General features: G+C 40.6%; 1 protein-coding gene across 1 annotated transcript in view; it reads left to right on the top strand.

Moving 5' to 3' along the window:
- Window positions 1–12,045: 12,045 nt before the first annotated feature.
- LMBRD1 (LMBR1 domain containing 1) overlaps window positions 12,046–13,500 on the top strand; it is an 80,553-nt gene continuing 79,098 nt past the window's right edge. Inside the window, exons 1-2 of the mRNA XM_005153177.3 lie at window positions 12,046–12,116; window positions 13,077–13,253. Coding sequence (XP_005153234.1) covers window positions 12,057–12,116; window positions 13,077–13,253 — 237 coding nt within the window. The 5' untranslated portion in view covers window positions 12,046–12,056. The remainder of the gene's footprint in view (window positions 12,117–13,076; window positions 13,254–13,500) is intronic.

Raw genomic sequence — 13,500 nt, 5'->3', positions numbered from 1 at the left:
TTTTCACTCTTAAACTTTGGGGACATTGAGTGCATTATAGCATTCACGTTTTTCTTTGGTGAATTTAAGAAAGCAAATGATAACAGCGAAGAAACAGGAAACAATAGATTGCTGTTGGAATCAATGGATATCAACAGAATATCAATGGACAGATTCTTTTTAATATAAAAGCATACATACACAAAAAATAAATGTAAGTACTAATTATTTAAGTGAACACTTGCTTTGCATCATTTTACACAAAATCTTCACACTTCTAGTTATTTCACATCAAAAAACACTGTTACCACTTTTTAGTAAATGCTAGAAAGGATCTCAAGATTTAATCATCCAGAACAGTAGGACTTGTTTTGCATTTGCTTATTAGATAAAATATTAAATTACTACCACGTATTACTGTGTTTAAGACCTTATATAATAAGAAGCAAACCCCCTCAGATTTCATAGAATTGTTCAGGTTGGAAAAAGACCTTTAGATCATCAAGTCCAACCATTAGCCTAACACTGGCCAGTCCACCACTAAACCATGTCCCTAAGCACCACAGCTACACATCTTTTACACACGTCCAAGCATGGTGACTCCACTACTTCCCTGGGAAGATTGTTCCACTTCAATCAAGTTAAAACACAATATAAATATATGAAATAATAAAAGAAGATAAATGAGAACTACATTTATACAAATATGTACTGTTTCTATAAAAGGGAGAGCTAAGTAAGACATAGGAAAAAAACCCAGAAATCATCCCTTCCATGGCTACTAAGTGGTTGCATGGCATTTCAGGTATTAAATCAAAAATTAGTAGCAAGAGGTATTTTAAGCCATGGGTGAAGGCTCTGTGGACTGGCTTATGAAAGATATTCCATATTTTAATAGGCTGTGTCAAACAGGGGGACAGATTCTAGCAAATCAGCCAAGCATTTCAACAGAAAACAAAATGATTGCTGGAGTATGAGGATGAGAACAGACACTGAGGCCTGTAAGTGCATAAAAGAGATAGGACTGTACAGACTTACTGGCTTGTTTGTCATGCAACAAATAAGAAACCAATAGAGACTGGAAGATGAAAAGATCAATATGACTAGATTTAGCATTATTTTTCATTTCTTATTTCAGAATGCATATGCTACAGCTGAAAATATGGGAAATAATGTTTTAGATAAGTTATAGTTTTATGTAAGTTAGTCATACAATAACAGAAAAGGATTCATTCATAAACATATAATAGTGAAGAAATAGCAAAATTTAGGTATGCTGTAGTGTGCATACCTACAAAAAAGTGAATTTTTGTGATGGCACTGAATTATAGGTTTGAATGCTTTGGAAAGCAATGGTGCTATCAATAGTGACAGAGCTTGTCAGACAAAGGTGAAGATTTGGAACAACCCATCTTAGTTTCAAAAACTGGATTTACTCTGAAGCTGACATATACTTAACTACAAAAAAAAAAATCACTCCCATATTACAAACCAACTCCTTCAGTTGCTATGCTAAAACTTCTGTGGAAATGAGAAATTTCTCGAAGCAAGGACGTGAAGATTTGGCTTTTAGTGGGATCTCTGGCAAATCTCTCATTGACTGCATCAGGCACAGAACTACAGTATGAGAGCCCTCTGCTGGGTGAAAGAGGAAAATACCCCCGAAATACCACCTGCCAAGAAAGACTCCTGCCATTTGAACTGGATTTTTTTCATCTAAGATTGTAGTGGTTTCGAATTACGAATTAAAATTTATTTCTCTGAATCACCTACTACCGAATGGTGAGTTTTGACTTCACTCTTCCTTTATAATTACCCTCTGTGTTCCCCACACACACTGATGATTACTTGCCTGCAACTCCCAGAAAAAGCAGTTTACTAGCAGAAAATAAATAAGAATATGCTAAACTAAATCCTTGTCAACAACACAGAAGAAAAAACTGTTACAATAATATCCATCCATCTCTTCAATTTCTATTAATGGAAACAGGAAACATTTAAGTCTTAATAGTAGCTTGAAGCTCTATCATTCCTTTGGGTCTTGTAAAATAAACATTATCGACACCAAAACTTTCAATATTGAATAAAGATTCTGAGATTGCTCCTCACTATGTACATTCATGGGTCAGGTTCTGCACAGTTTGTGTATACTCCATGTCTTTTAACTCCAGATGTTTACAAATCTTTTGTCTCAGGATACAGGCAGAGATCAATTTTTGGTTGCATCCATATTCACTGAGAATCAAGTGATACATGATCCACATGGTTAAAAATCAGGCGTTTGAGAAAGGATAGAAATAGCAGAGAGTAAAATAATTTGTTCTTCTGTTAAGGCAAAACTACAGATATAACTGCTGCTGCTATAACACTACTGATCAAAAAGACCTAAAAAATAAACCTTCAAAGTCAGCAACCATAATCTTGCTCCATTCCTCCTCTCTATGAAACTGCTTTGTGTTACTGTCTTACTACTCAATAGTATAGAGGAGAATGATTTCCTTTGCATTCTCCAAGATTATATGTTCTGGTTAAATACAGTTGTCACCTGAACGGCATTAATCACCAGTTTGTTCAGGTAAGAAGTGGCTCTTGGTACATTTCTTGTCCAACCTTCTGCTTAAAGCAGGGTAACAATGACTCCAGATCTAATTGCTCAATATTTTACCAGTCAAATCTTGTAAATCTCTAAGAATGGAGGTTACACAACCTATATGAGCTATCTGCTCTACTGCTTAATTCTCTTTAAATTTTTTTTCTTACATACCTACTCAGATCCTCATATTTCAATTGATGTCTGCTGTCTCTCCTCCTACCATACACCACTGACTCCATCATCTAGAAAACCTCCCTGCCAGCCTGCTGTTAGGGGCCCCAATCCATCTACTCCCCCAGCTGGACACCTCATCTCTCCTCACAAAGCAAGTGCTCCAGACCCAGACATCCTAGTGACTCTCCCCTGAACTCATTCCAGTTTATCAATGTCTTTCTTGAACTGAGGAAATCAGATTCATCAACTGTTTCACATGGAAGCATTAAGCCTACCTTTTTGTCTCATTCTGAAAAAAAAAGGAACTTCTGTGGTCCTGGGTACAGGCTTAAGGCCTATTTTGTTGCTAACAGATGAGGCTGTATCACTCACTACAATATAAAATCACCACTCCTGGGCTGCTAGATAGCCCTTAAGTTCAGGATTCTTTATTCAGTCCATATGCTAGGTTTAAATAATTAAGTGGCTTTGAATCAGTCTTCTGGGCCAGAAGAAATTCACCTTTATCATGATTACTCTTTTTAACTGTCAGATGATCAAAACCTTTTTTGGCAACCTAAGAACAGGTATACTGAGCTGGGCTATCTGAAGATGACTGGAATAACTGAAAGACTGTGCAGCTTCCTACACTGACCTTTCAGCATCAACAGAAAAGGCTTCAGGAAACAGGGAAAGCTGAAGAAGCTCCCCTTGCGAATCCTGACCGTTTCTGGCACTCCCCTGCTTAGGGACCTTCTGAGCGAGAGGATGCTTCTTTGACAGAGTGCTTAATACTGCCTGACAGATCTCTCATCCATGAATTTCTCTATTAATATTTAAACATGCACACTCTTGGTATTCAAATCATCCTAAGGTAAGGACATCCATCTTTTAGATTGTATGAATAAGTCTCTTTCTAAGCAATCTGCTTGTTAATCTATATATGCCTAGTTTTCTTGGTACAAGCATGACTAATTGTTCTCTATTCACTGTTCTTCATGCCAGTCAGAACTTTCAAAATTCAATCATTTCTCCTTGAGTAGCATCTTTTCCAAGAGAGTGATTCCAGATTATTTAGTTTTTTTTTCTTTGCACAGAAGCTAATCCTTACTTTGTTCTTGCTCATCCTCCCCTAAATTTATCACAAATTCTGTATCTCTTTCTGACATGGATGTCAAAACAGCTCACTGTTCACAAAGTATAATGATGATTTGGTTGTCTATCCCCTTCCTATTGCTATCATTATTTGCCTTTTTGACTACTTCTGAAGATTCATTTTGTCAAAAGTTAAACTTACTGGCACCTTTGCCATTAAATCCAGAGTGGCAGAATTTAAGCTATTGCTTTCCTTACTCTCCATCCAGTTTCCTCAGTCAATCTTGGGAAAGTCTTTAAACCTCTTCCTTCCAAGTTTATGCCTTGGTTGCAGTTTTCCCATGTATGGAAGACCAGAAGTATGTATAAATAATTCAGGACAAATATGCAGACAACAGTACTATGGATGTTCTAATATGATCAAGCACTCAGTTCATTATTTGACTAGTATAATGAGAAAAATCTCAGTAAATCTCTTTATATTCTGACTGAAAACATCAGGTAGAAAGTTTCCGAGGAATACAGCAGTTCACATATTTTTGTATAAGAATGTTCACACATTTCCATTGTGGGAGTTCAAATTGGTTTTGTTCTTTTCAGCTCATACAGAACTGTAATTTACACACTGAATAGCTTTTAATTATTGAGAGTTTTTTAAGATTAAAAAAAAAAGAAAGAAAATAAATAAATTGACCTTGAAGGCTTCTAATAATTTTTACAGCCCATTAAAAATAATGTTATTGATTTACACTCCCTATTCTCCCTGAAAAATTAATCACCTCTTCTGCTCTCTGACTCCTTTTTTAAAAATTCTGGTTTTGTTGAATTAAACAAACCGAGGAACAAACCAGAAAAGAACAACCATGAACATTGTTTTGCACTTTTTAGTAATGTATTAAAAGAACCAGCACTCTAAATTCCTCCATAGATCAATTCTAAATTTCTAATTAAACTATTGATTTTTAATTGTTTACTTTTATTTTACTAATGCTTTCTTCCCTGCTTGCTGCTGTGGTCTGAGCTTGATGTTTGAGGAATCCCTGCCCATGGCAGGGTGTTGGAACTAGATGATCTTAAGGTCCTTTCAAACCCTAACCATTCTATGATTTGAGTTATCATGTCACAATTTTTTAAAAGATGATCTCTCTTCCAAATTAAAAAACACGAAACAACAACCCCCCCCCAAACAACTACCACAGGAATAAAAGACACACATCTTAATGCACAAATTAGTTAGTCCTCTCCATCTTGTGACAGGTCTATGCTTTTGTAAAGAATTTACTAGTCCCAGACTATAACAGGTTTTCCTTTGCATGTTAGAAACTCCTGTGTTCTAGGGACTGGGCTTTGCCTAAGACCATGATCCACTTTAAATACATGAGTTATTAGATATATCAATTATACAAATTGATCCATAATTATTTTGTAGAATTTATTGTAAAACAAACTGATGGCACAGAAAGCCTATCTTTAGCTTCCAAAAATTATGACTCAGCCTTTGATTTGGGTTCTCTGAAGAATAGCCTGCCAGTGCTGATGGGTGTGCTATGAGGAACATCAGTGTATGCTGACCTGTTTATAGAATCATTGAATAGAATCATAGAATAGTTAGGGTTGGAAAGGACCGTAAGATCATCTAGTTCCAACCCTCCTGCCATGGGCAGAGACACCTAACACTAAGCCATATCACTCAAGGCTTCATCCAACCTGGCTCAAAGGAGGTGATCCTGCCCCTCTACTCTGCTCTTGTGACACCTCACTTGGAGTATTGTGTGCAGTTCTGGTGTCCTCAACATAAAAAGGACATGGAACTGCAAGAACAAGTCCAGAGGAGGGCCACAAGGATGACCAGGGGACTGGAGCACCTCCTGTATGAAGACAGGCTGAGAAAGTTGGGGCTGTTCTGGCTGGAGAAGAGAAGGCTGCATGGAGACCTCATAGCAGCCTTCCAGTATCTGAAGGGGGCCTACAGGGATGCTGGGGATGGACTATTCATTAGGGACTGTAGTGATAGGACAAGGGGTAATGGGTTGAAAGTTTAACAGCAGAGGTTTAGACCAGATTTTAGGTAGAAATTCTTTACTGTAAGGGTGTTGAGGTACTGGAATGGGCTGCCCAGGGAGGTACTGAATGCTCCATCCCTGGCAGTGTTCAAGACCAGGTTGGATGAAGCCTTGGGTGATATGGTCTAGTGTGAGGTGTCCCTGCCCATGGCAGGGGGGTTGGAACTAGATGACCTTGAGGTCCTTTCCAACCCTAACTATTCTATGATTCTATGCTTTCCCTAAATTTCACGAAATATTGTGAAAACATTTTGAGAAGTTACAGGCGGTTTTCATCACACAAGTTTAAGGACTTGAAAAAAAACACAGAAATCAGTCATTATTGCCTATGGTTAATTGCATGTAATTGCACAGTACCAGGTCCAGTGCATTCTGTGCCACAGGGCTAACAGGTATTACCAGATTCTAAGCCACATAAGACAAGGAATAATTACACCTTCAAGTACAAGACCATTATATGTTCTGTCAAATAGTGCTAAACCCGGCTGCAATACCTTCTCTTCTAACATGAGAGGGAAAAAAATAAATTAATCAGAAAATTTTAAATTACAGCATTGCCATTAGCCCATGTGTGAGCTCACATGCTTTCAGCCCCCTTGAGACTTGTGGGATTATCAAGTGGTGACAAGAGCAGCTCAGTTAAGCAAGAAGGTGCACCTGCTGCCTCTTGGTATGTACACTATCTCATTCAAGTATGATACTAATCCCTTGTCCTGGTCATAATGAAGGCTGTATCTTGTTTCATATACTTGAATTTCTGCAATATCATTCCTCTTCTTCCTCTGTCTTTTTACCACATGAATACTTTATTAATAACAAACTTGTAGAATTTACATTTACGTAGCATCTAATGTTTTTCATAGTTTAGATTTACTTCTCACTATGCACAGCAATTACTATAACGGTTCTTTTAAAATAAATATTTGATTTTATAAACAGTATAAATTTAAATTTTAAGATTTCTTTATAACACAACATTTTTGCAGTCCTTTTTTGGGCTCTGTGCAACTACCTTTCCTGCGAAAATGAGGATGGTATTTAGGGAGCATCACAGATTCTTTATTTTTCAACACTGACCACTACCACCACAGAGCATGTCAGTTGTTTTGAGGAGTATGGTAACAGCACTCTCTTCAGACTCACTCATTCTATTTTCATTCACACATACTCTCGCTGACCTGTAAAAATCTTTTTTTTTTTTAAGTTAGGAGCAACAAGAATTTTCAAAGAGTCAGTTAATTATTAGCTTGCACTTATCAACCCTAACTACAAACACTTCTAACAAACTTTTAATAAACCATTTCACTTTTTGTACTGTTTCACCCTGTGACCCCATACACAATGCCCTACACAAGTACTTCTATCCCCTGTTACTCTTCAGCACATTCACTCATCTTATTGCACATCGTGACATCTTAATGATAAACTTTTACTTGCAAGAGCAAAGAAGCATGAAAGATGACAAGACAAACACCTGAGTCAAGGCAGGAAAAGAGACACATACACTACTGGAGTGTGGGGGAGAACAGCACCACAGGGACAGCTAATAGGTTCATCATATAAGCCATGCTATCATAACCTGGCTATTGGAAACACAGCGTCAGTGTACACCCCTGCAACCAAGATCAGATCTACCGATAATGGGGATCCCGAGCACTCAGCATGGAACCACACTATCTTCCTGGTGAGAGATGATCAGTAACTTTGGTATGAATGAAGCTGCTTCACTGGCCAGCCCATACCACAGTCTTCTCTCAAACAATATCTTAACTCTCTGCAAAAAAACCCCATCTGTTCTTCTGGCTTCCTCTCCTATCTGTGCAGAGTGGAAATCTTTCTTCTGCACTAGTGACCAATTGCCTCACCTCTTATTTCTTGACCCATGGTCTCTCATTAATTAGCCTTAATAACCGATTTGCCTCACTGAGTTTTGTTCTGTGGTTGCTTATTTTCACCTCATGACATAACAACACAGTTGAGTAAAGTGCATGTAGATATGCAGCATTACAGACAGTAGCCATCCTAGAAATTGCCTACAGTGACTGTGAAAGACAAATATAGCCCTGGTATGCCAATAAATGTCTAACCAATGTGTCCTCAAGGGTGGTCCTGTCAATAGACACTGTGAATACTTAGAAATCTGACCTCAAGTTTATCTGTAACCACCCTCTTACAGAGAGAGCTGTGTGAATACAGTCCTGAAAAATGTTAGTCTTTGTTGCCCATGAATACTGAACAAGGGATGAAATTTCTGTCTTGTATATGATGAAACAAAGGATGAAATTTCCATCTCTCATATCACAAGAGGCAACAAATCAACTGAACACAATTTTTAAGACTGAAGTTTATAGGGCTTATGTTGGCACAAGGCACAGGAGAAAGGCCACTATTTGAATAATTAATAAAAAAATACTAACACTGCTATTAAATTGTGGGGGGTTGTACACTTTTACATGTACATGACAGCGGCAGTGTACCACCTAACAACAAACATTTGAAGTGGATCCTCTGAATTCTCTTTGTGGATCATTCTTTATCTAAGGATCTGCTAATTTTAGTAGAATAAAGGATAGAATGTTTTGAATTTATAAAATCTGAATTTCAGAGAACAAAAATATTCTGATAGATGATAGTAACATGACATCGAATTTCCATTTTGCCTACACTGCACATGAAACTATTGTTTCCATTCCCACAAAACTTAAGCTCTTCCTTCAAACTACAAATTATAGTAATAATTTTACATAAAGCGACAGGAAATTTTTTTCACTGAAACTTTGCAAACTTTCCCTGTTAACCAATTAAGACTAGGTTGGCAATCATACTTCCCAGAGAGGAATGGATCTGACAGAACAATGTTAATTTCTTCAACATAACCATTTACTGCAGGAAGATTTTAATAGAAGAGTCAGAGATACTATTTTTCTCTTAGTGGGAAATATACAATTTTGGTTTGTTTTTTTTTTTTTTGCTTGTTAAACTATATAAATTCTTAATTGTTTAGAATAGATTTTTTTATCATGCTGAAGTTACTTTCAAGTAAGTTAAATATTTATGTAAAAACTTGTGGTAGCATATAGCTACAGCCTTTATTTATTTATTTATTATCAGCAACCTTAATTCTTGACTAGGTATGGGTCTCTGGTGTTTCAATATTTTATTTATAAAGGTATGGAGTGCTGTACAAAACATGAAATCTTTACATACCTGAACAGCAAATTACTCCCCTTCCCACTTGGGAATAGTTTATTTTTAATGCCTTAAGGTTGTTTGGTTTTTTTTTTTAATTTTTAATTCTTCGTGGGTTCTAGGGCAATTTTGAATTAGCACATACATCTTTAATACTAATGACATCCAGAGAAACATTTTCTGTGGTGGAGAGAATACATACACATTAATAGTAATATATTAAAAACCAAAAAAAACCCTAACATACACTGCATAGTTATGTGTTTATTGACTTAGAACTAATCATATATTAGAACTAATTATAGTTATAAAGCATCTGCTGCTCTTCTCATCAGGCTATAAGCCCACCTGGATTGCCTTGAACCGTCCTTCACTTAGCTCGTAAGCGCTACAGCCACTGCACAATCAGTTGCTCGCTGCCTGTACCCTGACAATAAATGGAAACCCAGCACAAGCATCTGCCCCAGATATAGCTCACAGGTACCACCACAGGCTACTGTCTCATTTATGGCACTCACAGCAAATTAAGCTTCAGCAAAGGCAAAAAATCTCTCTGGGGTTAGGATCTCACAGCCCCTTCACCAACAGGTACCTTCTTGCAGGCCCATGAGTCCATGACTACTCCCACCTCTCACCGGCTCTCACACTTAGTTCATGAGCACTGATGCCACCACAAGCTCCTGACGCTCACACTGGTCTCACAGGAACTGGAAGCTTGCCACTTCAGAACCAAGCTCCCCCTGCCCTAATCCATCTGTTCTCACAAGGCTACAAAACAGCCTGAATCTCAACAACCTCTTACCCAGCTTACAAGTACCTTTGTTCTCTCAGCAAATGGAAACATAGCAAAGACATATACTACTTCAGGATAAGAACATGGCCACCCCTGTAGCCTGGCAGGTCCCTTCTTGCACCTCTGTAAGCCCTTTATACTAAGCCTGATGAAGTAACAAAGCCCATACATGTTTTCACCCTGAGCCACCTGCACACCAAGCAGAAAACTAGTGCTCCATGCTCCAGAACAAGGCTCTCACTTGTGCCTTGGGGCATAATCTGCAGTACCCTTAGCCCCTGACCTGCATGAAACACTCACAGCAAATTAAAGACTAAGACAGGTGTCTAAGTGCAGATATAGACTAGATATGAAAAATTTCTTCACCAACGGGGTGCCCAGGCAGTGGTGGAATCACCATCCCTGAAAAGTGTTCAAAAAGTATGTATGTAGATGAAGCCCCCAGCGATATGGCTTAGTGGTAGTCTTCATAGTCCTTGAGTAAAGGTTGAACTTGATGATCTTAAAGGTCTTTTCCAACCTAGTTGATTCTATGATTTTAAGTCCATGCTCTCAAGGACATGACCTCCCCTAAGCACCACCTCACCTCACCAACTCCCTTTTCCAGGGCCGCCCTCATGCTGCCCCCGGCTCTGAAGTAAGGCACCACACCACGATCCCACCCTCAGGTCATGTAACGCCACCACGGTTGGCTCAGAGCCTCCCCAGCAGCCACCACTTAACTCATGGCACCTCAGGCCACCTGAAAGCCTCCTACCCTTGACAGTAAGAGCCCGCCCACAGCATCACACCGTCCTGTGCCCCTGAGTGAAGTCAAGTCCGGTGCAAAGCCATCAGTATGGGTATCCCCCCACCGCGCTCACCTGATGAACCCCACATGTGCCATGCACCCACCGGATGGGGCTCCCACTGCTGGTCTGCACCACACTATGGGGGCTCCGCTGCACAGAGCTCGTGCACAAGGTGCCATGACACGCTATCCCGCACCCAGAAAACCTGCCCTCGTGTGTGTCCAGACAGGTGCAAAACATGAACAAATCCTTCACACCTGCCACGCACCCTTAGGAAGCTGCACTTGACACAGGGAAGTATTTTAGGTACTTGTGATACCGAACTGAACAATTTCATTGGCATAGTTACAGACAAACCTACAGGGATTCTCATCTGGTACTTTTGCTGCATCCCTTCCTTATTTGAGGATCCTTGTAGCCACAGCACCGCTGGGCAACCTGTTCGAGTTCCTCACCACCCTCAGGAAGGAAGTTCTTATAGGTCCCTTTCAGCCCTAATAAGTCTGTGTTGTGGGTCATCCTCCTTTCGAGAAGGTAAACAGCTTCAAAGGAAAACAGATAAAGGAATCTCTCAGGATTGCAAACCATGTAGTTAATTGGCAAGACTAAATATGCATTCCAATGTCCTTAACTAACGGATTTCCATAAAGGATAAAATGAGCGGGGGTATTTCTCCCCAAAAGAACACCCACAGAGACCACTCCTCAAATTCACAGCACCTGCAGCACAGCCTTATCTACCAAAGCTATCATATGCCTAAGTAATAAGGATTGGGTGGGGATTTTGCAGAACTATGATGAATATGCATATAGTAAAGTTATATAAGGTGCAAACTGTCTCTTCTAGCTGTGCATGACACGCGGAGTTATCCCTATGCACCCAGTACCGTAATAAAGCAATGTCGGCTTTCTAACTTGTCATTCTGGTTGGAGAGTTTATTTCCCAGGCTTCGGTAATGCTTTTACAGAGAAAAGCGACAATCAGAAAGTTTACAGTACACCTAAGAGAGATGTGGGGGGATCACCCTGATGCCCCTAACTCTCTCCCGAACCCTCCCCCCTCTTCCTGCACACACTGCTACGTTCGTCGTGGGACGGCGGCGATCCCCAGGCAAGGCACAGGCTCCCGTCACCGTTCCCCTCCGGCCGCGCTTTTCTCGCATCGTAAACAGCCAGTCTGTGCGTGGCGAACCCACAACTACCAGCCCTTCGCTGCACCCACAGCTGGACGTGCCCGGACGGACGGGAACCACCACCTGCCAGCTAAAGCGAACGCACCGGCACATGACGTCATGTGCGGCGCGCCCAGCAGCTTTTACCCCTGTCCCCGCGGTGACGCGTCCGCCCCGTTAAAAGTCCCGCCTCACGGGAGTGGGTATGTTGTTGCTGACGGAAGCGAAGATGGCGGCGGCTGTTTCTGAGCTGCTGACCGGATGGTGCCTTTTCGGCCTGGCGTTGCTGGTGAGAGGCGCATCCCGTGGTCCGGCTGTCCCAGCTATGGCACCCCTTGTACTCTTCTGTCCCCACCGGGGTTTTGTTCTTCCGTTTTCGGTCTCTCGTTGTTACAGTTCCGGGTTTCCGCTTGGTCTACTCTCTCGGGCTGTCCCACTAGCTGCCCCGTCAGCGAGTGTTTTCCCGCAGCGCTCAGCGGCGGTGGGCTCGTAGAGGTCTGCGGAACCTGCAGCTGAAGGGACAAAGCTGCCTTGCCTTCCTATAGTCAGCACACTTGTGTGCGTTCCAGCCCTTATTGTGTGTAAGCGCTGCTCTTGCTGTTGCTCGCCCTGTGTTTAGCCAAGTACGGAAAATGAACAATGTGTGGTGAAGTACTGAAGGATGTGGACCTGTTGAAGAGAGTCCAGAGCAGGGCCACAAAGGTGACAAGAGGGCTAGAGCACCTCTTCTATCAAGACAGGCTGAGAGAGCTGGGCTTGTTCAGCCTGGGAAGGCTCGGGGAGACCTTAAAGTAGCCTTCCAATGTCTAAAGGGGAGGCCTACGAGAAGGCTGGAAAATGAGTTTATATAAGGGCATATAGTAATAGGACAAGGGGGAATGGCTTTAAATTAAGAAATGGTAGATTTAAATTAGTAAAAAATTCCTTACTGTGAGGGTGGTGAGGTGCTGGCACAGGTTGCCCAGAGAGGCTATGGCTGCACCACCCCTGCAGTGTTCAAGGCCAGGTTGGATGGGGCTTTGAGAAACCTGGTCTAGTGGAAAGCATCCCTGCCTATGGCAGGGGGTGGAACTAGGTGTTCTGTAAGATCTCTTCCAGCCCAGACTATTCTGTGATGTTTAGGGCTGAGGTTAAAAGTCTGCTGATGCTTTGTCAGTCATGAGTACCAAGACACAGGGTTTAAGTTCAGTGCCTGCTTTCTGACATCCTCATTGTTCAACTCATAACTATCTTTTCTTATGTGTTTCAGGCTATTCTGATTTTCTGCTGGGTTTATGTGCGCAAGTATCAGAGTCGTCGGGAAAGTGAAGTGATTTCTACTATAACAGCTATCTTTGCACTGGCAGTCGCTCTTATCTCGTCAGCGCTACTACCAGTGGACATCTTTTTGGTTTCATATATGAAAAATCAAAATGGTACATTTAAGGTATGGACTTTTAAAAATGTTAATTGCCTCTTCAGAAGAAATACTTATGTTGAAAAGGGATGTTTTTGGGTTGATAAAGGGTTTTAACTCAATGCTAATATCTGATCTAGTACCTGAGTATTTCAGAAAGCTGGAAACTAGTGCTGTGAATACAGCACTGAACTTTGTTTGTTTGAACTGGATTTCAGTTTTCATTTCTATTACCTGTTTTTGATATTCTACTAATTTGCAAGTGCTTCTACTTTCT

This window comes from Melopsittacus undulatus, chromosome 3, assembly GCF_012275295.1.
Source record: "Melopsittacus undulatus isolate bMelUnd1 chromosome 3, bMelUnd1.mat.Z, whole genome shotgun sequence".
Lineage (NCBI taxonomy): Eukaryota > Metazoa > Chordata > Aves > Psittaciformes > Psittaculidae > Melopsittacus > Melopsittacus undulatus.
Note: the sequence above shows the minus strand (reverse complement) of the source record. Positions and strands in the feature narration are given on the sequence as shown.